Source organism: Camelus ferus, chromosome 22, assembly GCF_009834535.1.
Source record: "Camelus ferus isolate YT-003-E chromosome 22, BCGSAC_Cfer_1.0, whole genome shotgun sequence".
Classification (NCBI taxonomy): Eukaryota; Metazoa; Chordata; class Mammalia; order Artiodactyla; family Camelidae; genus Camelus; species Camelus ferus.
Genome location: NC_045717.1, coordinates 23,492,408 through 23,518,124, shown reverse-complemented (window position 1 = coordinate 23,518,124; position 25,717 = coordinate 23,492,408). Strand labels below are relative to the sequence as shown.

Genomic DNA, 25,717 nt, shown 5'->3' with positions numbered 1-25,717 from the left:
CTTGGGCACTGCACACCTGCAGCCGGCATGGTTCCACATACTTACTCATTCGCTCCTTACGGCAATCCTGTTAGGATCTACTACTAATAGCCCATGTTACAGTTAGGAAACCGAGGCATGGAGAGACGAGCAGACCTCTGCTCTTTCCATCCTGGGCTGTGATCCGGCAGCCGCAGAGCCGCTGCTTTGACACATGCTCACCTTCATGCCCTCCACCCACCCACAAATTCACATTCGGGCTACACACACCCCGCTCGCACGTCCAGCGCGCCCTACACCCGCAAGAGCCCGCGTACAGCAGGTGAGGCTGCCTGAGTGTCCCCCATCACCGCGGACACTGCGTAGGATGGCAAGTTGTACAGGCCGCTGGTGTGTGTGTGTGTGTGTGTGTGGGCGCGTGTGTTGGGGGTTGGGGCGGCAGGGTGGTCCTAGGAAGACCTAACGCCCATAAAAACCCCCAGGCTGCTGGGATCAGAGGAATGCAGGCAGCCTGAGCCAGAGTGAGGAACCCATGGAAATCAGGCCGCGGGGGTGAGGAACCAGAGCACCCCGCCCCAGGAACGCAGGCGGCGGCCGGGACCCCGCGGGCAGGAGCAGCCTGAGTGCAAGGGCGGAGGGCCGGCCTGCGCGGCGGGTGTTTCTCCGTAACTAGGCCGAGGCGGGGCGGGGCCATGGCGGGTCCAGCCCCGCCCACCCCGCCCAGTCCCGCCCGTCCACCCACCCCCGAGTCAGCTTGGTACCGCTAGGGGGCGCAGTGGGAACGTGGAGCCGTCGGGGAGGGGGCCGGGTGGATTTGGGCTCGGCGGGCGGGTGGGCGCAGCGCCGGGCGTTGGTGTTCAGGGAAGCGATGTCGGGAGCCAGAGGTGGGAAAGGCATCCCCTCAGGATCTGGCTCTGCGGCCAGACTGGGGAGAACTGCCTCTTGATGAGAGGAGCTTGGGACAGCGGGTATAGTCGTGGGTCTTAGGGTATCACTTGCCGTCTTAGAGGAAAATTTTTGGTCTCAGTTCTCTGGAATGCCTTTCTTAGGAAGGGGCTTTCTTTAGCTTTCTGGAAAGAGGACCTGGGTAGGAACTGGGGGCCCCACAATCTTCAGTAGGATGGGGGTGGGGATTCCGGGTCGTTTCCGCCGTCCGAGGGAGCGCCATGGCTCAACATTCCCTGGAGGGGATCTGAGGGAGGCGTTGGGGCGTCCCGGATTTACAGAAGATGCGCCTTCGGGGTTCCTGGAATATGGGTGCGAAACAGCTAATCTGGGGGGGGGATGCTGTTTCTTGAGGGGCTTCCTTGGTGAGGGGACTTCTTGGGGCCTTGCTTTCTAGAAAGGTTCCGGGCAGGACTAGTCGAGGGCATCTGGCAGTAAGACCAGGTCCTCAGTGGAGTGGAGGACCTTGAAGGTCGTGGAACTGGCGTCAGGAGTGCTGTGGTTCTTATCTCAGGAGGGGATCCTTGGAGGGGGGCATCTTGGGGCACTGGCTTTTCTAAAGGGGCGCCTCTGGAGTCTCCGGGGCAGGGGTACATCGCCGTCTAAGGGGTATGTGGCCCCCACACTCCTGCCACCTGCGCACTTCGGGCCCCCCTCCGGCGGGGCCGGACGGGGCGGGGGCGGCTCCCTGTCCCGGGAAACCCGAGCCACCGCCCCTGGCCCCGCCCCCGGCCCCGCCCCCGGCCCCGCCGGCCGAGCTGTCCGCGGCGGGAGCAGCGGAGGCGGCGGGAGAGCGCGCCGTGGAGCCGCTCCGAACGCCGGGGCCCCTCGCGCCGCCGCCCCGGCGCCCCGCGCAGCGCGCCGAGGACGCCCGCGCCGTCCGTGCGCCCCTGTGCCCCGCGCCCTCCGAGCCGCCGGCCGTCCAGGGCACCCCCTCTGCCCCAGCCTCCGCCGGGCCAGGATGGCCGCAGCCCGCGGCTGAGCAAGCCCGGGGGAGCCCCCATGGGCCGATCTGAGCCGCGCCCCCCCCGCGGCCGCCCCCTCCGGCCCGGGCCCCCCCGGGCGCCGCGGGTCCAGGCGGCCCGGATGGCGGTCGCGGCGGCAGGGGCAGGGGCAGGGGCTGGGGCCGGCGCGGGCGGCAGGCGCGGCAGCCACTGACGGCTAGTCGGGCACCCGGAGCAGGTAAGCAAAGGCAGGCGGGGGGACCCGCAGGAGAACTGGCGCGGGGGGAGGACCGGCCCCATGGACAGAGGTTAGGGGGCTTCCAGGGATTCCAGGCAGACGGGCAGCTTCCTGCCTCGAGCCGAGAAACAGGGTCAAGGGGCGACAGGTCCGCGCGTGGCAGAGGAAGGGGAGCGGGAGGGTTATCTTAAGCGCCTCTCCAAGCCAGGGTCTGGCGGGGAAGGGGCGGGGTCCCTGTCCGACGGGGCGGGCGAGCTTCTGCCTCCTCAGACCCCCATGTTTGCGTCTGAAGAGGGGTGGGAGCCAGGGCAGCCAGAATCCGCTCCCCAGCCTCTAGGAAGGCGAGACCCAGACACCCCTCTGCCTTGTGGTCTACAAGGGGCTGCGGGGGCATCCACTCCCCGCAGACCCTGGGCGGGGGGCTGCCGTCGCGGCCCAGCTGCACGCGTAAGTAAACATCTGTCAGTGGCGCGTTCCAGCCGCGTTCCCTGCGCGCCGCCGCCGCCGCCGCCGCCGCCGCCGGGGACACGGTGTCCTCCGGTAAGGGCCCGGCTCTCTCGGCTCCTGGAGCCGCTTATTAAACCACAAGAGGGCGCGAAACCATGGGGGGGGGCGGGGTCCCTTAAGGGCAAAGACCGGATTTGAAGGAGAGGGGGCTATGTCTTCCTTCCTTGCCTTTTACAAAAGGCATCTCTTGCTCAGGATGGTCTCAAAATTCTCCCAGAAGGTGCGGTTTGTCAGTTAGTCTTTAGGCCGAGGGGCCTGCAGACAGTGCGCAGATGTGGGGTAGGACCCGATGGGTAAATGGCCTCTCCAAGGGGTGGTTGTCACCACTGCCCCCTCCCCAGGAAGCACCAGCATATACTGTGGTGCCACTGGCCCTGCTCAGCAGGCCTGTGGTTACCTGTAAGGCAGGGCCACCAGCCCAGATCTGGGGAGCATGGCCCGGGCCCAGGGTTGGGGGTGCAAGTGGCCAGACCCCTGCCTGCCTGCCCTACATCCTTTTCTCTCTGTTCCATGACACTCTTTGTCTGTCTTCAAGAGCCCCAGGCTGAGGAAGCCCCAGTGGGGCGTGCCTGGTCTAGGCGGATGTCAGTGGGGGGAGACTCCAGCATTGCCAGCTTCTCCCCACCCCCAGCCCCTTGCTTAGGCCCTTTGGGCACCCCTCCCTACTCCCTTCCTTCGAGGACTCCTGAGGGTTCAGCCACCACCCCCAGGCCTTACAGCCCACTCCCAGCAAGCTGCAAAGAGCTCGTTCCAGGGGTGCAGGGAAGAAAACAGAACTGTGCCCCCTGCAGCTGGGCACAGTGTCTGAAATTCTACCATCAGTACTTGTCCCTCAGGTTACAGGCCTCAGTTTTCAGGGGACAAGAAATGGATATAGCTTTCAAGAGTCAGGGACAGGAGAAGGAACCAAAGTTTGCAACCAGGCACAAGGACACAATCAAGAGATTGTTTCCACAAACATTTGTTGGACAGCGATGGTGTGGCTGACTCTGGTGTCAGACTCCCGGGCATTGTCCTTCAAGGAAGACAGACTTAGAGCCCAGAGTGGGGAGCAAAGGCTCTACCTCAGGGAAGGAGGGTCAGGGGAGAATTCCTGGAGGAGAGACATTGGAGCTGGGGCTGTGAAGGATGAGCAGGAGTTTTTCACATGAGAATGGAAAGGGCGTTCCGGGTGGTGGAAACTGCATATGCAAAGATGTGGAGGCAGGAATAGAATGGGTGGTTTTGGAAAATTCAGGGGGCCTGGGTGAGTGTAGGAAGGAGAGATTGTACTGAAAGGTTGACCAGACAGAGAATTGGGCTGGTGCATTTGAGGATGAATACCTGGTGGGGGCTGGAAAGTCAGAGGAGAGAGGAACTGGTCTTTAATGCAACTGGCATCACTGGGCCCAGCTGTCTTCGCTGGGAGGCCATGGGGTTCCTCTGCAGACGCAGCTTTCCTGGTCCCCCAAGGTGGGGCAGAGGGGTTGAGACCTCAAGGCCTGCAAAGGGAGACAGGGTCTTCCTTCCGCCCAGCGAGCACGAACTGAGCACTGCACAGGTGCAGTGGGAAGCTGGCCCTCTCCATTTTGCAGCTGAGAAAACGGAGGCTGAGCAAGCTGGAGGAATCTTTCCTTCTGGCTCCATGTAATTCCAGAGCCCTAAGCTACTGTGTGCCAAGCTCTGTGCTAGGATGAAGCAGAGAACAAGACAGGCCTGGTGCCTGCTTCACTTGGCAGGGCGGGGGTTGGGGTGGGGGTGTACTGAAGGCCAAACCTGCCAGCCAGCCTCCTGGACTTTCAGGGGAGGTAACGGCCGCCAAGGAAGCCTGAGTGGGGCCTGAGGCACTTTGGTGAGGGGTGTTTGGGAGTGGAAAGATTTTCCCTTCAAATCCAAGTGAAATTAGGCTTTGGCTAGTCCTGAGAGAAATCCAGCAGGTGGATCTCACCTCCCAGTTGGGGGAACTGAGGCCCGAAGAGAGGGCACTATCCACATTTAAATAGCTCAATATGTCAGGGACCCAGGGCCAAGTTTGAACCTGGGGAGATGGAAGAGGTGACTCAGGTCCCCTGGTTTCCAGAAAACCAGTGTTAGGGTTCACGCTGCACCTGGGGTCTGTGCCTCAGTTTCCCACTCTGTCAGGTGGCCAGCTTTGTGTGGTGTCCTTCTGGCCACTCCTGGAGCACCCACGCCCCTGGCGCCACCCACTGGGCCCCACGCCAGCTGCTCAGTGGTGCCAGGCCTCATTAGGCTGATCCTGTTATCCCGTCCCAGGGCGGCCCCTCCTGCCCGCCCCAGATGCCTGTGAGGCCGGCCCCAGGCCGGCCTGGCTAAGCCACCCCAGCCTGGTATGGTCAAGGTGGGAATTTTACAGGCCAGCCGCAGAGGGCCGGGCCAGAAACAGCGGATCTGAAAAGCTGGCGGCCCCGCCACACACACACACTTCCCTGCTCAGCCTCCCCAAGAACACTACCGAGAGGCGGCGGGTTTGGGGAGAGCGCTCCAGGCACCGGTGGGGCACGGAGGGCCGACCCTGTCTCCTAACTCATCTCCCCGCGCTGCCCTCTGGCTCAGTTTTCTCCGCTCACACTGGTCACCTCGGAAAGCCATGGTCCTGCCTCCAAGCCTCTGCTCTTGCGGCTTCCCCTGCCTAGAACACTTTTCCTAGGTCTTTATGTGCACTCAGTGCAAATGCTGCCTCCTCTGAGAAGCCTTTCTTGGCCACTCAACCTAAAAGCACCCCCCTCCATCACTATGGCTTCACCTTGTTTTATTTTGGGGTTCCTGCTGCATGGTCAGCATCTAAACTACCTTCTTTCTTTCTTATTACCCATCTCCCTGATTGGATGGTGAGCTTGGCCAGGGTGGGCCCTGGTCACCCCGAGGTCCCTGGCTGGCCCAGTACACAGTAGGCAGTTGATAAATGTTGAGTTAATGTGTCAGGGCAGAACCCAGCCTGCCACACTGGGCTTTCTGCCCCGTGGACCCTCTGTTAACTTGCCACTTCTGCTCTGCTGTGTATTTGAGAAAATCTCTTCCCTGGATCTCAGCCCCACTGTTCTCCCAAACAGCAGGACCTATCATGCCCTCCCTGCTTCTCCCCTCCCCCTCAGCACTACCCTGATTACCGAGAGCCCAGGGGTGGTGGAGGCATTGAGAGAACAAATTTCGAGTCAGATCCGGGTTCAGCCACAGCTCAGTCACTTAATTTCTGTGTGACCTTGAGCAAGTCGCCCTACCTCGCTAAGCCTCAGTTTCCCTGTGTGGTAAATAGGGCTAATAATAACAACATCTTTTCCAGGGACTACAGGAGAATTAAACGTGTGGAAAGCACTTAGCATAGTGCTTGGTACTAAATAAATGGAATAGCCAACATTGCCAGGTCTTAATGTTATTATTCTTGTTCTTGTTGTTGTTAGGAAGGGCATATGGTACAGTGGTCAAGAATGTGGAGGAGGAGGCATTGCGGCTGGGGCTTTGAGGGATGAGTAGGAGTTTGCCTGATCACTTGCTGTAAAATCCCAGCTTGGCCATTTATGCTGTTTGACCCTGAGGAAATCATTGCAGTCTTTTGGGTCTCAGTTTTTCTATGTACAAAGTGGGGATAAAGTGGTTCGCACTTCTCTATGAGGCACCAGTGTGCTTAGAACAGCGCCAGTAGTGTTGTTTGCTAGTGTTCATATTAGCTATTTTTTAAACTGCTATTATCATCACAAAGCAACCAATGCAGTCTTCCCCAGAAGCCATTCTTCCTGTCTGTCCACCTCTCACCTTCACTTTGGCAAAGGTAGACCCAGAACTCCTTAAGACAAGCTCAGGACCCAAGACTTGACTCTCATGGTAGCAGGGAGCCAGTGGTGGTACAGTGATTGGGCAGCAGGCAGCTTCTGGGTTGGGGGAAGAAGAGGAGAGGCTGGGCCCCCACCTCTGGCCAGGCCTTGCAGGGTCTGCTGGGGGTTTCTGTGCCTGCACCCTCCCATCAGACTGCCTCACAGGCTGGCCCCTGGCCCACACAGATGCGACATCGGAACCGGCTGTGCTAACCAGATGTTCCTGGTTTACCCCCAGATGTGAGTTGCTTGTGCCTGCCCTGGCCTCCCCGTCCCCACCGTGGGGTGGGGCTGGGCCCTGGGGCCCTCCAAGGGAGGGGGCACATTTTTGTGGGCTGTGGAATTTGTCTCTTGTTTTGCAGAACTGAGACTTGCCTTAAGAGAAGCCCAAGTCCTGCCCCTCAAGGGGCCTCAGTTTTCCCACCAGTGGAACCTTAGGGAACCCCCAGGGGCCATCTGGGGGAATAGGCCCAACTGCCAGCCCCAGAGCTGTCAGCACCGATGGAGGAAGTGGATACCAGGCCTTGCAAACACATGTGTCTGATGCCCGGGCCCAGCTGCTGCCATCGGCCAGGCCTACAGGGCTTCATGGAATTAAATGGCCCGCCAGATGAGGAGGGTGTCTGTTCAGCCCGTTGTACAGCTGGGAAACTGAGGCTCAGAGCCGGGGAGGAGCTTTCCCCAATGTTATCCAGCCAAGAAAAGGCACAACAGGCATCCAGATTCAGCTCTCCTGACCCCAAGTGCTACAGCGTCCAGACACGCCTTTCCTCACTGGCTGGCCCGCACGTGCATGCCACCCCTACATCTGCCCACGTAGCTTCCCAGCTTGGCTCGTTCTGCCTGTGGGCAGCGATGACAGCTCCATGAGCCACCGGGTCATTCCAATAGTGCTGAGTGGCCCCCATCAGGCCCTTTCTGAAGATGGGGAAACCAAGTATAGGAGGATCAGAGATGTGTCCAGGAGTGAGGTGCAGAGGAAGGAGAAAGGCACTTGTGGAGGGAGACACCACACAGGCAAAAGCCTGAAAACTGTGGACTGAATTATCAAAGCCCACCCTTGTCTTGAGAGGTTCCAGCCCAGGCGGTCCCTCCTGAACCCCCTGCCCAGTGAAGACAGAAATGGACCCAGGCATTATGCTGGCAAGGCTGGGTAAGAGTGAGGGACCTGTAGCTGGGGAGGGGGGTGCCCAGATGGGGAACAGGAATGGCTTCCTAGAGGAAGGGCTATAGAAGGTGGGACTTTGAAGGATGAGTAGGAGTTCGGCTGATGGAGACAGGCCCCAATTCCAGGCCTCGCCCAGACTAGAGGGGTAAGTGGATGGAGGGAGGGTTATGTGAAGCAGGTTCCTGCCTGAGGCCAGGAGCTCTGCAGTACAAAGGCTGTTGACCCCAGGAACAGGTATGCCTGGCGGGTGTTCCCTGGGAGCTTTATGGAAAGGTGGAGCCCTGGAGCGTTGCCGGGACATCAAGATAATGAGAAGTATTTCCTGGCACCATCAAGAAAGCTGCCAGAAACACCCACACACCATCACCCTAATTGTCTGCCCTTTGGATAACTGGAAGGACCTGTGAGGCTGCTGACTAGGGACTACTCATCGCCCTCTTTGAGCCTCAGTTTCCCCTCTGTCCTTGCCCTAGCCCTGGGGACTCTGTGGCTTCCAGCTAGAAGTGGGGGACTATTCCAGATCCCTCTTGCTGCAGTTCAGACTGGCCTGGCCCTCAGGAAGGGAGGTGCTCCCTTCCCCGGCGGTGAGGATTCTCTAGGGTCTGGACACTGTTGGGTTGGGGAGGGGACCCCCGGACAGGCCCTGCCTGGGCAGCGTTGGTGGCACTCGAAATGCCAGCAGGCGTGGGCCAGGGCCGGGTACCAGTGGCCAGGGCAGGGTGGTTCTCACCTGGGTCCCTCTGCCTCCCCTTTTTCTGTTCTCCTTACCGTGTCGGGGATGGTCACTCTTTCCCCATGATCTCTGCAGCCGAGGACCCGACAGCACTGTTGACGCATGCAACACTGGGTGCGCATGCGCATATGGCCCGGATGTGGGATGCTGAGGATGACGGGCTCGCCTGTATACGCACAGGTCCACGTGCTCACGGGAGGGCTTGGAGGCGGTGTGTATGTGGCGTGCCCGTTCTGTGTGTCAGAATGCAAGAGGTGATGTCTGTCTCTAAGAGTGCAAACATGCTTGAGCGTGTGGGAGTGTATCAAGGGCGTGCGGGAACCCCTGCGGACGTGAGAGAGTGTAAGGGCACCCAAGTGGGTGGGAGTAGGGGAGCTCCCGAGGGCAAGTCAGAAGGAGGCCCACTTATCATCTGTGAGCATGTGCGCATGTGTGCAAACACACGTGTGTGAGTACGGTAGCATTCAAATATGATCATGGTTGAGTGTTGTGTGAAACGCCCACGTGTGAAAGTGTGAGTGCAAAACATGCTAGCAGGTGAGTGTGGTGGTGTCCAGGTGTGTGAGTGTGAGTGAACCCACCTACCCATGACACAAGCACACGGATCGTGCGCACCTGGTCTCCTCCTGCCCCGTCCCCTGCCGCCCTCCGCCACACCCACTCCCAGTCAGGTCCCTGCCAGGGACAAACCAGTTGGGTGACCCCCATACAGAAAGGACCATTGTTAACAGAGGCTTATCAGCAGCACCTGCCAGGCCCCCTCCACCGGCGGCCCCCTGCTCTCCTGGCCCCCATCAGAGCTCCAGGGGGTCTGCGGCTCCAAGGCTACCATGGGCTTTTGTGGCGGGCCCATCTCTGGGCATCATCTGGTCTACCCTCTCAAGCCCCCTGTTTTAGGCTGGTGCTGTGCAGGCATCTTGTTCCAGCCTAACAGGGAAACCAAGGCACACTACTCCGACTTGGGTGTGAAGACAGGTGGGAGTGTTGGGGGGCCAGAGGGGGCTTTGCCCACATGAGGTCTTGGGCCTGGGGGTATTTTCCTGCCTGTCTCCCCCTCCTGGGGTTGGGGGTAGGCCACCAGAATTCTAATCTCAGTTCTGTGACCCTGGGCAAGTTACTTCACCACTCTGGATCTGTTTCTCCATCTGTAAAATAGGGATTAAGGACACCTGTGAGGTTGAAATGACTTAATAGTGTGTGCTAAGTTTGTAGAACAGTATTCACATAAAGTAGATGCTCATTAATAGCAGAATAAAGGCAGTGGGTTCAGGCACCTGACAAATGCAAGGGCTAACCTCAGCTTGCTGTACAACCTGGAGAATGAAATCTCCGTGAAGCCCACAAGGTCTTGCATGACCTGCTCCCATCACCTCCCAGTCCTCCCCTCCTCCCTCGTTCACCCTGCTCCAGCCACATGGGGTTGCCTCCATGATTCCTTCAACAAGCCTGGCAGGGTCCTGCCCCAGGGCCTTTGCACTTGCTATGCCCTCAGATCTCCAGGTTGACCCAGGGTTTGTTTATATGACCCCATGTGGGGGAATCTCATTCTCCACCAACACCACCAACAGTACTAAGAATGCAAGTATCAAATACCACCTGTAGCGGCAGGTCCTCAGGACGAACGCCCAGCATTTGCTCCCTCTATGTGGTATGTATTGTGTCAAGGAACCGGGTATGAATCCCAGATCCTTTCCTAGCTGTGCCTTGGCCAAGCCCCTCCCTGTCTGTTTTATGCCTGTTTCCCCAGCTGTAAAATGTAAGTCATAGTGCCGCCTTTGTGAGCTCAGCACCAGGTCAGATACACAGCAGGTGCTTAATAAGTGTCCTCTTCTACTTACTGTCTGGTGATGTAGGTTCTGTGCTGGTGCATCCATGGGGCGGAGGGAGAGGCGGTTCCAGCCGCTCTGCTCTTAACCACGCCCCGGGAGGACCCATGCAAATCACACGCAATCGAGATGCAAATTGCACGCGAATAACTGCTTGCTGCAGCGCGGGCCAGCCTGTGCGGCCAGAGGCGCGCGCATGGGGGCGCCCGGCACCCCGCGGCCAAGCCTGGGCGCTGACCGCCATCCAGCCAGGCTTTCAGCGCTCCGTGTAAATGTTTACACCGGGCCAGCCGCCAGGCCCCGCGCAGACCGACACCAGGCGGCCAGGCGAGGGAATGTAAACGCGGGCTAGGGGCCACCCATTGGCGGGGAGCTTCTCAGACAGGGTGGATGTATGGGGGTGCGCATGGGTTATTAAACATCTACTGTCTGCACCCAGCACGACGCGACTAGGCAGCCACAGCACTGAGAAATCGGTGCCCTAACGGGGGAAGCTTAGGGCATTGGGGGAGGGGGGGCCCAGAAGGGAGGAGCAGTCAGGGAAGGCTTCTTGGGGGAGGCTCCATCCAAGCTGAGACTGAAAATGGAACGGGATTGGGGTGGCGGGGAGTGGAGAAGAGAATGTTCTGGTAGAAGGACGTGTGCAAAGGCCTGGAGGTGGGTTGAGGGCAGCTTTGGTTCATCGCTGCCCAGTTCTGGGCGTCAGTTTGGAGGAGAAACCTAGGCTCAGAAAGGGCAGGAAGTCACTCCTGAGGACATCAGTGTCTCAACCTCAGGGTTCCTGCTTCCCAGACTATTCTAAGCACCACCTCTCCTCGCCATCCAAGCCCCACAGTGCCCCCTGCTGGGAATGCGCTCACCTCCTTCCTTCCAAGCGTCCCCAAGCTCACTGGGCTCCAACCACCTCAAGCCTCTTGGCTGGATTGGCCAAACTTGGTTCAGACTCAGGACCTTTGCACTGGCTGTTCCCCCGGCCTGAGACACCATTCTCTTCTGCCTGGCCAGCTCCTACCTTTGTTCGAGTCTCAACTTTCCTCAATCCTCTGGAAGGCACTCTGGGATCCCCCGCAGATGGGGGTGATTCTGGTTACCCCTGCCACCCCCTCCTTGGCAACATTTTTCACAACCTTGTTCAGTGGTTCCTTGATGAATCACTTCTGTTACTATTGCTCATTAAGCAGGAGTGGTTCAAAATCAGGGGCCCCACTGTATCCCCGGTGCCTGGCCCAGCACCCTGTGTCCTTTTGTTGCCTGACAGACACACGGGGCCCGCGTGGCTGACCATCCTGTGCACGCAGGCTGAGGATGCAGCGCTGGAAGGCGGCGGCCCTGGCCTCGGTGCTCTGCAGCTCCGTGCTCTCCATCTGGATGTGTCGGGACGGCCTGCTCCTCAGCCACCGCCTCAGACCCGCGCTGGCCCCGCTGCGCCGGCCGCCTCGCACCCTGGATGCCCGAATCGCCCGCCTGGCCCAGTGTAAGCCCTTCCCCCTGTCTTGGGTCAAATCACCCCCTCCCCCTGACCTCAGAGCGGCCACAATGGTGGAATTTCATGCAGTGGAGTAGGGCCACAGAGGCTTATTTTAGATGGGGTGGAGGGAGGGTGCAAATCCCTCCAATGGCCCGGCAGGGGTGTCGGAGGGGATGGCTGCTGGGAACTGGGGTCTCTCGGCTCAGCTGTCACAAGGAATTAGGCTCTAGCCCTGAGGGGCCAGGGGGCCAGATGGAGATTAGACCTGGGCGTTTGGCCCAGGCCCCCCCTGCAGCGCGGTAGGGGGTGGTGGTGGAGGGAGAGGGAGGCTGGACCCGAGGTCCTAGTGACCTGCATGGGTGGACAGGGACCAACGGGAGGGGGAGACAGAGAGAGACCTAGAAATGGGGAGAGAAACAGGCAGAAACGAAGAAGCACAGAGACAGAGAGAGATATGGGAGAGAACGGTGTGGAAAAAGGCAGGGAGGTAGAAAAGTGCAAATGCCTACCCCGGGGGTGTGGCTGCCATGGCCCAACTCCCCACTCGCCCCTGGCACCTGCCCTCTGCAGATTCTTATTGGGTCAGGGTGGTGCCTGGGCCCCGACCTCCTCGTGTGCACGCGCACATGTCTGCTCGTGCACCCTCATGGGCAGATGGGAGTTAGGTGCAGGCGGGGCTCGTGCGTGGCCCGCCGTGGGTAGAGGCTGTGTGCACGCCTGTGTGCATGTCCGCACCCGCCCTGCCGACCCACACAATCCTCCTTTCTTGTCTTCACAATGGACAAGGGTGGCCTCGGGCGCAGGCTCCACTTCCGTCCCCCACCTCGTCCTCCCCTCCAGACAGCAAAGTCCTTCCCAGGGCACTGGGTCCCAAAGACTTGGGTGGACCCTCCCCCACTGCCCCTCAAAGCTATCACTCCAGGCCCTAGGGGGCAAAGCATCCATGGTGGAATTTCAGGCACGGGGGAAGTTCTCGGCCCATGGTTGGGTCCTGCCTGCCCCACATCCTGTGCCTGGACCCAGCCCTACTGGAGGAAGGGAGTGGCTGCTGATCCCCCAAAGTCCCATAGTTCTAGGCCCTGGGACTAATTCGCTGATGGCGGAATTTCAGGCTTGGACCACAGCGGGTGCAGATCTCATCTCTGTGTTCCAGACCCTGTGCACTGGGCCAGGCTTGCTGGAGGGGGGCAGAGACAGATATACTAGAAGATTATTCACTGTTTATCTGAAATTCAAATTTAACTCGGCATCTGTATCTTATCTGGCATCCCCTGAGTTAACTCTAGACACGCACCTTTGGTGCAGGCACACTCACTTGTGGAATTTTAGGCACCAGAAATAAGCAAGGCTCAACCTAACTCCAGAGCAGGCAGTGCTAGCCACCCTACTCCTGCCCCTGGGCTTCAAAGAACTCAGGAGATGCTACTCAATCACCCCCCGCTTTCCACTCTCCCAGCCCCAGCCCGAGAAGCCTCATTGAGAAGACAGGGAAACTGGGGCACAGAACAGGGCCATCACCTGCCTGAAGTTGTCCAGGGCTGCGAGTGGCAGAGCTAGCTCAGAACTCGAGCTTGTCTGCTTTCTGAGACGCCCTGGGGGCACAGACACCCCTCAGGGTGACAGACAGCCCTTCCCTCTCTGGCCTCCCAGTAAGCTATTTCTTTTGACAGCCAGGTGCGCCAGCCTTGGGGGCAGGTGGGGGCTAAACTCAGGACTTCCTCTCCCAACCGCAAGTGTGGCTGCCACTTGATCAGGGGCTGGGAGCCCCCTGCCTGCAGATCCACTGTCAGTGCTGCCTGCCATTCCAAAGTTTGCACTTCTCTCCTGGGGCTGAGGAGTACTGGGCCAGGGCCAGCCGCTTGGGAAATAAATTTAGGCTGCGGGGCCCTGGGAATCTGTGGCCCGGGGCACCTCCTGGCGGCTGTGGGACAAGAGGGCTGGACTTGGGCCAAATGGGCACACGATGGACGCAGGAAGGCTGCTGTTTGGGCTTGTTTTCTCTCCCTCTCTGCCACCTGCTAGTGGTGTGGCCTCAGGCAAGTCTCTGCCCTTCTGGATGCTATTTCTGGAGACGCCAGAGAGTGAGCTAGAGACCCATGACAGCTCAGCCAGAGTGAGGGGTTGGGGTGGGAAACAGCACCCCAACACTGCTTGGAAAGAATGTGCCAGTGTCCTGGGGCAGCTAGGGCCCAGTGGTGACAGGGATTTGGATCACCCCTCCTCTGCTGAACTCTCCTTTTCTTTTGGGGTGAGAGCAGCTCAGTGAAAAAGAGGCAAAATCCCCAGTACCTCCCTGCACAGGAATGGGGTCCATAGAGAGTGCCGGGGGTGTCCAGAGGGGAACACACCGGGTCAGCTCAGCTCAAGGTAGGGCAGGCTGGAAAATGAGCGAGGGTACCCAGAAAAGATGCGCTAAGTTCTGAGCAGCCCATCATAGGTGTAGGGTCCAGAGAAGGGTGCTGGTAGCCCTGGGGACCCAATGTTGAGGTCTGGATATACACTCCGCCCCCTGGGTGCATGGGCAGGAATCCGAAAGCGAGATAAGCGGTCCGGAGAGGGTGCACTACTGCCTCCGCGACTCCACAAGGGTCCATTTTGCAGGGGAACAGCAAGGGAGGGTAGGGGCTCCTTCCCACCCACCCACTGACTCTCCCCCACCCCCTTCTCTCCATCCCCTCGCAGACCGTGCACTGCTGCAGGGCGCCCCGGACGCGGTGGAGCTACGCGAGCTGACGCCCTGGGCCGGGCGGCCCCCAGGTCCGCGCCGTCGGGCGGGGCCTCGGAGGCGGCGCGCGCGTGCGCGGTCGGGGACACGGCCGTGCGGGCTGCGCGAGCTCGAGGTGCGCGTGAGCGAGTTAGGCTTGGGCTACGCGTCGGAAGAGACGGTGCTGTTCCGCTACTGCGCAGGCGCGTGCGAAGCGGCCGCGCGCGTCTACGACCTGGGCCTGCGGCGCCTGCGCCAGAGGAGGCGAGTGCGGCGGGAACGGGTGCGCGCGCAGCCCTGCTGCCGCCCGACGGCCTACGAGGACGAGGTGTCCTTTCTGGACACGCACAGCCGCTACCACACGGTGCACGAGCTGTCGGCGCGCGAGTGCGCCTGCGTGTGACCCTACCTCACTGGGCCCGGCGAGACGGCGGCCACGCCCCCTGCCCCGACGGCACCCACCGTCCCGCCTGGCAAGCCCCGCAGCAGACTGCCCGTGAGCAGAAGATGCCGCCGAGGCCTCAGGACTCTCGCGATAACTGTACTGAGATAAAGTGTGGAAAATCGAGCCCGCGTTGTGATTCCGCGCCCCGAAGGTGCCTACCTCTTGGGAAGGCATGAGGGCGTGTGTGAAGGATGCGCCATCTCCATTGGGAAAAGGGGGACAGGTGCGGGTACCGCCTGCAGGATGGTGGGAGGATCCCATTCGCTTTAGGGGAAAAGGAAATTAGATGCAAAGAGGGTCCTGTTTCCGGGGTACAAAAAGGAAAAGGGTGAAGGGGAATGTCGGCGGAGACCTTCTTTCCCATCTCTCTGCAGGCCCCTGTGTCCCTTCCCCGCGTGTCCCATCCCTACCTCCCCACAAGATGAGGAGCCTGAGGTCCAGATGGACCCATTCTCCTTAGTGTGTCCCCATTCCCACCTCTCCTCAATGTGTACTTCTAGGGAGAAGGGGGAAAATTAAGGTTGGTAGAAAGAGGTGGAGTCACTTTACAGATGAAGAGACTGAGGTCCATGTGGACTCAGGCCTCCCTTACTTGGGTGGGCCTCTGGCCCATCAGCCCCCACCAGGGTGAACGACCACCAGGGTGAACTCCGAGCCACTGTCTCCTTTGACTAGCTAAAAATATACATGCGCTGCCCATCTCCCTGGGGAGATAGGTCTGGGGCGGGCGCCAATCCCATCCAGCCCCAAACTGGCGCCTGCTGGGGCCAAGCCGGGTCCCCAGGGACTTAGGTCCTGGGCCATAAAAGCTCTGGCCGGAACTCCAGGGAGAATTTACGGCGAGCTCCCACAGAGGATGGAAAAAGAGCTGTGCGGTGTTTAGATTTGCCTGTGGTGTCACCTTGATGCTTGGCAGGCCCAGGGCAGCGCTGGGTGTTGGGTTCCCAGCCGGTGGGGAGGGTCAGTAGGTCCCACAGTCAGAGGAGGGGCAGGGAAGGAGACGAGTGCCATGAGCCTGGGGGGGCTGTCACTGGGGAGACCAGATGGCGTAGACCCTTCCCCTTCTTCCCCTCAGACTGAGAGGGGGGGTTCTCCAGGGTGCAACTCCTCCTTCCCCCAGACAGCTTTCCTGAGGGTATGGTCCCCTCTTTTCCCTCCCCCTGCCTGACTGGGGCTCTCCAGCCCCTTCCCTCCTTTACTGTTGTGTCTCCTAGACTGGCCCCCTCCTTCCTTTTCCTACACATCTGCACTCAGGAACACCTTCTAAACATCACATCCTTCTCAAATCAAATCCCCATCCCAAACCTGGAGGGCTCAAATCACAAAATGCCCCTGGGGAGGTTCACCCAGCCCGGCAAGAACATCCCCAGCTCCCTAGACCCCTGGCTACAGCTGGAGACACAGGGCAGCTAACAGGCAGGACTTCCCAGGAGCCCCGAGTGGTGAGGCCCCAGATGGTGGGTGGTCTGCTTGGAAGGCAGTTTCAGGGCAGGCTGGTTGGCTGGGGTCCTCACCCACCCACACAAACTTCTGACTCTGAGGTTTGGGGTGGTGGATTCCTACACCATTTGGGCTGACTCAGCCCAGCCATAGCAGAGAGGCTAGAATTCCCAGACACTGGGGAAGCTGAGCCTCAGTTTCCCCATCCTAGATAGCCCTAAGCCTCAGAGAGGGAAGTTGCTCATCCCAGGACACACAGCAGGAAAATTGCCAGGTCTATGGCCCCTAAAGCTTGGCTGCCTTGGTGTGCACATGAGTGAGCCTGTGTGTGTGTGTGTGTGTGTGCATGCACACACACACACACACATGCTTGTACCCTCCTAGGGCCTCCTGAGACTTTCGCCTTCCCATCTCCTACCCAGATCCAACCACAGGACACTGGCTCAGCCCACCAGAGAATCAGAACATAAACAGAGCTGTCCCCACAGGCCCCCCCCCCCGGGCTGGGACTCTCATCAGGGTGCACACACACACACACAGTCTCCCTCTCTCTCACAGGGCATAGAGACAGGATCGCACACAGACCTACGACCCACATGCTTATGCGCTCAGTGGTTGATCACATTCAGAAAGGGCTGCCCTCAAAGTCACCTCATCTGCAAAAACACACAGGGTTGCACATTCAGTCACACACAGCCATGGACATCCATGTGTGGTCATCATTTGTCACACCCGCTCTCAGTCATACGTACAGCATCACACCCTCTCCCGTCACCCTCCTTCAGGTGGCAGTCCCCACCCCTCCTCTATCCTTCTGCTGGGTGTACAGGGTCCCCTTGTCCCATCCCTGCCCCACGTGGATGCCTAGAGAGCTCCCACTCCCACCCCCTCCAGACCTTGGTCTCCTCCTTCTGTCCAAGAGGCTTGACCCCAAGGGTTTTTCCACCCCTCGACGTCTGGGGCCGGACCGTTCTTGGGTGTGGGGGGCCATCCCGGGCACTGCAGGCTGTGGAGCAGCATTTCTGGCCCCCTACTCACTCAGTGCTATCAGCCCACCCCCGGTTGTGATGACCACAGATGTCCCCAGACACTCCGAGTGTCCCCTGGGAGCAGAGTTGCCCGGAGGGGAGAACCGCTGATCTGGAATAAGGGAGGACACACCAGTTTTCCTCAGAGCATTCCCATCTGGAAAGTGGTGTCAGTAGTGCCAACCTGCACACGCCAGAGACCGTCAATTAACAACAGCAGCAGTAATCACCAGCACGCCCACCAGAACCATCACCGGTGGGCAGGACGCCGAGGCCAGTTCCCCAGGGAGCGAGTGCCTTGGTGGCAGAGGTCCCCAGCAGCCATGGCCCCTGGCAGGTGAGCCCCCCCAGCAGGTGACGCTCCTGGCTAGCGGGGTCCCAGTGAGGCCCGAGTCCTGGCAGCAGAGGTGCCCTGGGTGAAGTCCCAAGTAAGTGAGAGTTCCAGCAACCAAGGTCCTCAGATTCCCAGCAGGTGAGGTTCCCAGCAGCCCCCGCCCCCGCTGGCCTGCTTAGGTGAACCAAGAGGTGATGCTGGGCACCGTCTGGTAGCTGGGCTCCTGCTGCAGCCGCCAGCAGGCCTTACAGAACATCAGGGCCCAGCTGAAGGACTGAGGCCGCAGCATCTCCCGCCAGCGGAAGTGGCTCAGGTAGCGGGCCGGGTCTCTGTCCAGCGCCAGCAGGTGCTGGGCCAGGTCCTTGGGGCTCTTGAAGTCGTCGACGTGGATGAAGGCTTCGGGGGGCAGGAACTCTTCGTAGTTACTCCTGCTGGGGCCCAGCACTGCGGGCTCGGCCCAGGCCTGCAGGGCGCTCTTCCATAGCTTCTCCGTGATGTAGTCGGGGTGCAAGGAGTTCTCGAAAGCGAGGTAAAACTCGTACTGGGACAGTTGCTGGGTCATGACCTGCCGGGGCCGCGGCTTGTGGCGCCTCCCGTACACGCCCACCTGGAGGTGAGCTTGCAGCGTCTGGTAGTGCCGTACCCTGACCGAGTCCGCCCTCCAGTTGGACACCACCCAGGCCACCAGCTTGGTCTTGGCTGAGACGTTGACCAGCGCTTCAACAGGCTGGCCAGGCCATGGCTCGAGCCAGCCGTACGGCATGAAGATATCCGAGTCCCTGTGGTAGGACATGGTGAGATTAAAGTATCCGTCCAGGGTCTTCAGCTGTGGGGAGTTGCTGGGCGATTCCATGCTGTACCAGACCCAGCGCTGGCCGGGTGGCCGCGGGGAAGGTGGGAGCTGCGCCTTGGGCCTGGAGCTGACCTCTCGGTGATGCACGAGGACCGCATCCGCTCGAGGGTACTCCCTGCGGTTGTCGGTCAGCTGGCAGTCGTGGGTGCCGGGTCGCATCTCCAAGCAGCAAGAGAGCCACCCAGACGTTGAATGGCCATGTCCACAGCAGGAGGAGCAGGGGCGGGCAGGTGGAGGGCCCTGCAGTGGCCTGGCAGGGGGCCCCTTTGAAGGCCATTGGCCCAGCCGACTCATTGAGAGCACTGGTGGGTGATCCCACCATGGTGGCTCCAGACTCAGGGGACCACCTGGGCTTGTCTTGGGACACACGCAGGTAGGAGAAGAAGCACAGGGCCAAAAGCAGCTGCAACAACACCCCAGGGAGATAGTGGTGCCAGGAACATTTTATCTTGGCCCAGCCTGGTGGAGCCATGGGTCGGAGGAACTAGGGAAAGGGGAGGGGAGAGTGGAGACTGCATCACTGATAACAGAAATGATAGCACATGCCCAGGAGGCGGACATGGGTTATCAAAGTTAATCTTCACGAGTCCTGAGGTTGGAGGCACTGTTATTATTCCTGTTTTACAGATGAGAAAACTGAGGACCAGAGGCTCAGAGCCAGAAATGGCAGAGCTGGAATTCCAACAAAAAGCGTCTGGCCCCAGAGTCCACATTCTCCTAGCCGCTAGGCTCCACGACCTCTGGACCTGGGATGGGCTTCCATGGCTCTCAGGTCCCACCTTGACCCTGCCCCCTCCCAGCTTTCCCAGATTCTTCCCCAGTCTGGTTATGAGGTGCTCCCCAGTGTCCTGGAGTTGTGGCTTGAATCCAAGTCTCCGTCTGGGAGGGGTACAATGGGATTGGGTTTGAAGGTTATGTGAGGGCTCACCAGGTAGAGTAGGAGATGGGGCAAAGGGCATTCCCAGCAGAAGAAACAGCCAATGCGAAGGCCCAGAGGTGACAGTGAGTCTGGCCAGTTTGCGGGGAGAGCAAAGGAAGGGCTCAGGACCTAAGTGCTCAAAGGTGACCCCTATGGTCCCGCCCTGGTGATCCTGGGTGTCTCTCTGCCTGGCCACTTTCCCCCCAATCCCCTAGTCCTTCCTGTCCCCTCAGACAGTCACAAAGTCCTCCCAGTCCTCAGATCCCAACCACTGGAGCAGAAATCTGGGACCCCAGCCCTGCCCCTCTCCACTTCCTGTGGCCCTGGGGCCACCCATTTTACAGATGAGAAGACTGAGGTTCTGAGCGAGAGGTATGTCTCTTGCCCAAATACACACAGCTAGAGCCATTATGATCCAGAATCCAAACTCTCGCCTCTTAATGTAATTCCAATCACCTCTCCCACTTTGCAGGTGGAGCTCCACTCTACAGCCTAGCGCTGTCCAGTGGCACTTCCTGCTGTCCTAGAAATGTTCTATATCTGCACCATCTAGTTCGGTGGCCACTAGCCCCTCTGGTTCTCAAGCCCCTGAAATGCAGCTGTTGTGTTGGAGAGTTTTTAATGCTAATTTAAATTTAAAAACTGATACTCTCCGTCTGTAAATCAAAGTCAACTTCAAGATAAAAAGTAAAAGCAAAACCCAAAGCAGCCTCCAAGACCTGACTGAATGTCTGGAAAACTTCGCGGTACATTTGGAACATCTTGGGTACGCATATGTGCTCCGACAATAGTTTTTATGGCGTCTGATTACAGATCAAGGAACTTCCATGAAACTGAGTGTCCGAATTAGGTGTGCTGTGAGTGTAAAATGCACACTGGATTTCCAAGAGTTAGGATGAGAGGAAGACTAAAATTATCTCAATACTTCTTACATTAATTACACACTGAATTAATACTTGTTTGGATCTATTAGGTTAAAGAGAGTATATTTTAAAATTAATTTCACCTGTGTCTTTTACAGCTTTTAAGTTGTAACTACTAGAAAAAATATTAATTACGCATGTGCCTTGGGTTATATATATATATATTTCCATGTTCACAGCAGCAGGTTTTTTAAAAAAGTCTTAATTTTTTAATGGGGGAGGGGTAATTAGGATTTATTTATTTATTTATTGAGGTACTGGATGTTGAACCCAGGACCTCATGCACACTAGGCATGCACTCTGCCCCTGAGCTATACCCTCCTCCAACTTGGGTTATATTTCTATTGGGCAGCATGTGCTGCTTTAGACTTTCCAAAAAAGGGAAATGAGGGATGATAAGTCATAATATAAAATACACTTGCGGGGGAGTGTATAGTTCAGTGGTAGAGGGTGTACCTGGCATGTACAAGGTCCTGGTTCAAACTCCATTACAAAATAAATAAATGAATAAAAACCTAATTACCTCCCCCAAATGAAAAATAAAAATCAAAATCACACTGACCCTCTGGCAGAGAGATTGGCCCAGTGACTACAGACATGCCTGCAAGGGTGTTTTAGACCAGCTACATGCCCATCAGTGTGGGACTGGCCAAATTAGGATCCCTTCTGACAGCATAACACTACGCAGTCATGAAAAATGACTAAAGCCGCCATATTGGCACAGCTCGGCAGGGTGGATCCAGGTTTTCTGGAAGCTAAATTTCCATCTTTTGGGAGCCTCTCTAAGAAACAGCAAACAAAATGGTGAGTCCAGACTTAGATACAGAAGCTAAGGTTTTTTTAGGGGGCCCTGAAGCTTAAGCTTCGTCTGCTTTTTGGTAAGTCCACCTCTGCCTGGTATAAAACAGTTTCCAGAATTAGATAGCTTGGTCTAAATCTACATCATCCAATATGGCTAGCCCCATGTGGCTACTGATACTGGTTATGTGGCTAATGCAACAGAGGAACTGAAGTTGTGAATGTCAGTAAATTTCAAGTATAAATTTAAAAGCTGAAGAATGTAAAATAAATTTTTTAAATTAAATACAACCTGTTTCACTCCAGCCGTTGAAAATTTAGCATCCAAATAAATAAAGAAGATGTGGTACACACACATACACACACACACATATACATACACTGGAATACTACTCAGCCATAAAAAAGAATGAAATAATGCCATTTGCAGCAACATGGATGGACCTAGATGTTATCATACTAAGTGAAACAAGTTGGACAGAGAAAGACAAATATATGGTATCACTTATATGTGAGATCTAAAATATAATACAACTAGCTTATTTACAATACAGAAACAGACTCAAAGACATAGAAAACAAATTTATGGTTACCAAAGGGAAAAGAGGATGGGAGAAGGATAAGTTAGGAGTTTGGGATTAGCAGATGCAAACTACTGTATATAAACTAGATAAACAAAAAAGGTCCTACTGCATAGCACAGGTGACTATATTCAATATCCTATAATAAACCATTATGAAAAAGAATATATACATATGTGCGTAACTGAATCACTCTTCTGCACACCAGAAACACAATATTGTAAATCAACTATACTTCAAAAAAAAAAGCCAAAAAAATTTAGTGTCCAAATAAAGATGTGCTTAAACCCCCAGATTGCCAAGACTTCATATAAAGAAAAGAATGTAAAATATTTCATTAGCAATTTTCTTTCTTTCTTTTTTTAAATAGAGACACTGGGGATTGAAACCAAGACCTTATGCATGCTAAGCATGTGCTCTCTACCACTGAGCTATACCCTCCCTCCCTCAGTAATTTTCTACACTGATTATTTATTGAGATGATGCTTTGGATGTATGGGGGGAAATAATATATAACATTAAAATTAATTTTACTGGTTTCTTTCTATTCTTTTCAATGTGTCTGATAGAAAGTTGAAAATTACAGAGGGGGGAAGGTATAGCTCAGTGATAGAGTGCAGGCTTTGCACGCACAAGGTCATTTGGTTCAATCCCCAGTGCCTCCTCTGAAAATAAATAAATAAACCTAATCACCCCCCCATAAGTAAATAAATAAAATAAGAAAAAATGGGGAAACTTTTTTTTTAAGAAAATTGAAAATTACAGATGTGGCAGAAATCAGTTTTGTAGTTCCTCTGAAAGCTAAAGATAGAACTACCCACTCAGCCAGCAATTTCACTCCGAGATATTCACCCAAAGGACTCGCAGAGAGATTTGTACACCTGTGCTCATAGAAACGTGATTTACAATAGCCAAAAGCTGGAGACAACCTAAACGTCTATCAGAGGATGAAGGGATAAACAAAATGCGGTCCATCCGTACAATGGAACATTATTCAGCCTTAAGAAGGAAGGAAATCCTGGCACACACTACACTGTGGATGAAGCTTGAGGACACTACACTCAGTGAAATAAGCCAGACACAAAAGCACACGTAGCATCCGGCTCCGCTTCCATGAAACCCCTAGAAGAGGTACATTCACAGAGACAGTAGATGAGAGGTTACCAGGGGCTGGGAAGGTTGGAAGGGGACTGGTGAGGTTTTGCTTACTGGGCAGAGAACCTCTATGTGGGGGGAATAAAAAGCTTTGGGAACAGCGCTGTTGGTTGCATGCCACTGGGAATGTACTTATGCCACTGAACTTAAAAAATCTGGTAAAACGTCAAATTTTATGTCATGTATATTTTTTTTTACCACCGTCTACAAAAATACTGCAATATGGCAAAACCCACTGAATTGTACACTTTAACTGGGTGAATTGTATGGGATGGGAATTAAATCTCAATGCAGGTGTTTTATAAAAAACACCGATGGTGGGCAGGCTGCTTCTGTTGGGCAGAACAGGTGTGAACCTCCAGGGGAAGAATGAGGGACCGGGCAGGTGGCCTTGTGTGATGAAAGGGAGAGGATTTGGAAGTGCGTGGCCGTGCCAAGGTTTCTGGAAAGACACCCCAAAGACAGGCCTTTGGGGAGATGGCCCGGGGCAGGAACGGAAAGGAGGCTGAACTTTTACCACATGCCACTTCATGCCGCAGGGCTTCTGGCCATGCATAGGAGGTTAATGCATGTAAACGTCATTAAAATGAATATAGTCTGTTTGTCCTAGGTTTATGGGAGTTCCTCCTAGGAGGCCCTTGGCAGGGACCTGCAGGAGTGCAGAGTCGGGGATGGGAGTTTGGGAGGCCAGGGCTGAGATCCCACCCAAGTTGAACCCAAGATATTTTTTCTCCTAGAAAGGAGCTGAAAAACGCCACTGTCCTGGGACACCACAAAGATCAGAAAACCCAAACCAAACCAACCTCCCCCCACCCCCCCACCCCGTATCCCGGGCCCTCTTTTCCCACAGGAGCAGGTGGGAGGGAGGAAGGGCTCCAGAGGGCTGATGGGGGCCAGAGAGCAGTGGCGGCTCTAACCCAGAACTTTGCCAGAGAGAGGAGGAGAGAAACGCTCTGTGCCTCCTGGTTTGGCAAGTCCACCAGAATTTCCCATACCCTTTCTACCTCTGGGTCACCCAATATTCAGAAGGACCCCTGGAAGTGCAGCCCCAGGCCCTTCCCGGGGGGCAGCCGATGCCTCCTGGGAGAGGATAAATCTTCCCAGGGGGCCTTACCTGGTGGGGGTGTGGTGTGCAGGGCAGAGAGCAACTGACACGGAGGTTTAGGGCCGAGGCTGGGCTGGGGTCCCAGGATGTGGACAGTGCGATGCCAGGGAGGAGAAGGAAATGGACCTACAGCCACAGCACAGTTCAGTCCAATGCCGACACCTGCCGTCAGGTGACTCAGGGTGTCCTGTCTGCCGAGCCCAGCCATCATCAAAAAGCAAAGTGTGGGATGGGCCAAGATTTCTGCCTTAAGACCTTAGGAGGGAGGGTGTGGAGGAAGCTAGGGACTAGAGTCACTGCCCTGGCCTCCCCTGTGGCCTCAAAGCTCCCAAAACTTTGGGCATAAAGTTGACCCATCCATAAAGGGAAAGGGCCAATGCAAGCCACTGGTTCTCAAAGTGGCTTCTGTAGGGGACCCAGGGGTTCCTCGGAGGGTGGGGCGGGGCAGGCGGGCAGAATCTCTAGGTTCCTACCTTCACTTCCAGCAGATTCCACCCTCTTGTTCAGTCTCAGCCAGCAAATGTTTCTTGAGTTCCTGCTACATGTTGGGCCCCAGGAACATTGCAGGAAACAAAAGAGCTGAGACAGATAACGCACAGGTAACCTATGTAAGCAAACACAGGTTACAACTGGCAATAAATGAGGAGGCTATGACCTGGTGTGGACTTCCTGGAGCTGGGAGCGAAAGTCTTATAAAAATCCTCTAAGCGAAAATGAGGCAAGAGCTTTCCAGGCAGAAGGGACAGCCTATGCAAAGGCCCTGAAGCAGCAAGGAATGGCGGCCTTGGAGGCAACCTGGTAAAGCGGGGTCTTCACGTGCAGGAGCACTGAGCTCCGTCCAGTTGTGCTCAGTGGCGGATATTTAACACAAGGGCGATAGGGTGCCATGGGTGGCCTCAGCAGAGCAGTCCCCACCACGCTGACGCCCGTTTTGAGATGCTCTCTCAGGCGGCCACATCGGGGACAGGGGTCGGGCACAGTGCAGAGGCAGGCAGGCAGGCAGGGGAGGGCGAGGCTGCCGCAGGTGAGTCCAACCCTGAGGCCCAGCTCTCAGGTACCATGACTTCCCTGTTCCCAGCCGAGAAATCACTTCTGTGAGGTTGTTTCCTACTGCCTGGAGCTCCACCATCTGAGGATCCAGTTCGTTTCAGACTGGTGGAGGTCCCTGGAGGCTGGGGGTCCCCCTCAGGTAGGACATTCACAGAGGACACTGACCCAAAGCTGTTCGTGGCTCGTTTCTGGAAGGCAGAATTATCTAGTGACTTATTAAAATATAACTTATGGAGGTCACTGTGTCCTTGGCCCAAGGCCAAGCCTTGATTGACAAGCCTTCAGCCTTCCCACAGCCACCCTGCCCGTTTGGAAACTGAAGGCCAGAGAGGGTCACTCAGAATCTCAAGGGCACTAAGAGGTCTCCATCTCTCCAAGCAGCTTGCCAGGAACACTCTTTACCCCTGCCCCCTTGTTAATTCCTAGTCATCCTGCAGAGCTCGGTGCAGACACCTCTTCTAGGGAGCCTCCCCAGATTCCTTCCCTGTCCCCTGAGCAGGATCAGAGCCCTCCTCTGGCTCCCACAGTTGCCTGGTGTCCACACACTTGACCCAGGTTTGGCCACACTGTGTCGCTTCCCCTGCTGCTGAGCTGAAAGCCCTGTGGGGACAGCAAAGCTGAAAGAACAGGAGGGTGGGGAAGAGAGAGCAAGGGAGTGGGCTGTGTCTCAAGGACTTAACCCCACAGCAGGTCTCTTGCAGAGGGCTGGAGGGCACTGCCTGTTCTGCATTTAAAAAAAATGAAGCATAGTTGATTTACAATGTT

The 25,717-nt window shown here is 56.7% G+C and overlaps 2 protein-coding genes across 2 annotated transcripts; one reads left to right on the top strand and one right to left on the bottom strand.

Moving 5' to 3' along the window:
• The first annotated feature begins 1,702 nt into the window (after positions 1 to 1,702).
• On the top strand, positions 1,703 to 14,889 carry NRTN (neurturin). The gene is made up of 3 exons (XM_032465808.1): positions 1,703 to 2,106; positions 11,408 to 11,623; positions 14,300 to 14,889. The coding sequence occupies exons 2-3, from the start codon at positions 11,455 to 11,457 to the stop codon at positions 14,722 to 14,724; spliced, it is 594 nt and encodes a 197-aa protein (XP_032321699.1). The 5' UTR covers positions 1,703 to 2,106; positions 11,408 to 11,454; the 3' UTR covers positions 14,725 to 14,889.
• A 2,519-nt stretch (positions 14,890 to 17,408) lies between these two features.
• On the bottom strand, positions 17,409 to 24,079 carry LOC102504974 (galactoside 3(4)-L-fucosyltransferase). The gene is given in 3 exon segments (XM_032466335.1): positions 17,409 to 18,590; positions 18,592 to 18,905; positions 23,912 to 24,079. Coding segments are annotated over 2 exon segments (1,149 nt in total). The 5' UTR covers positions 18,894 to 18,905; positions 23,912 to 24,079; the 3' UTR covers positions 17,409 to 17,743.
• Between the last annotated feature and the right edge of the window lie 1,638 nt (positions 24,080 to 25,717).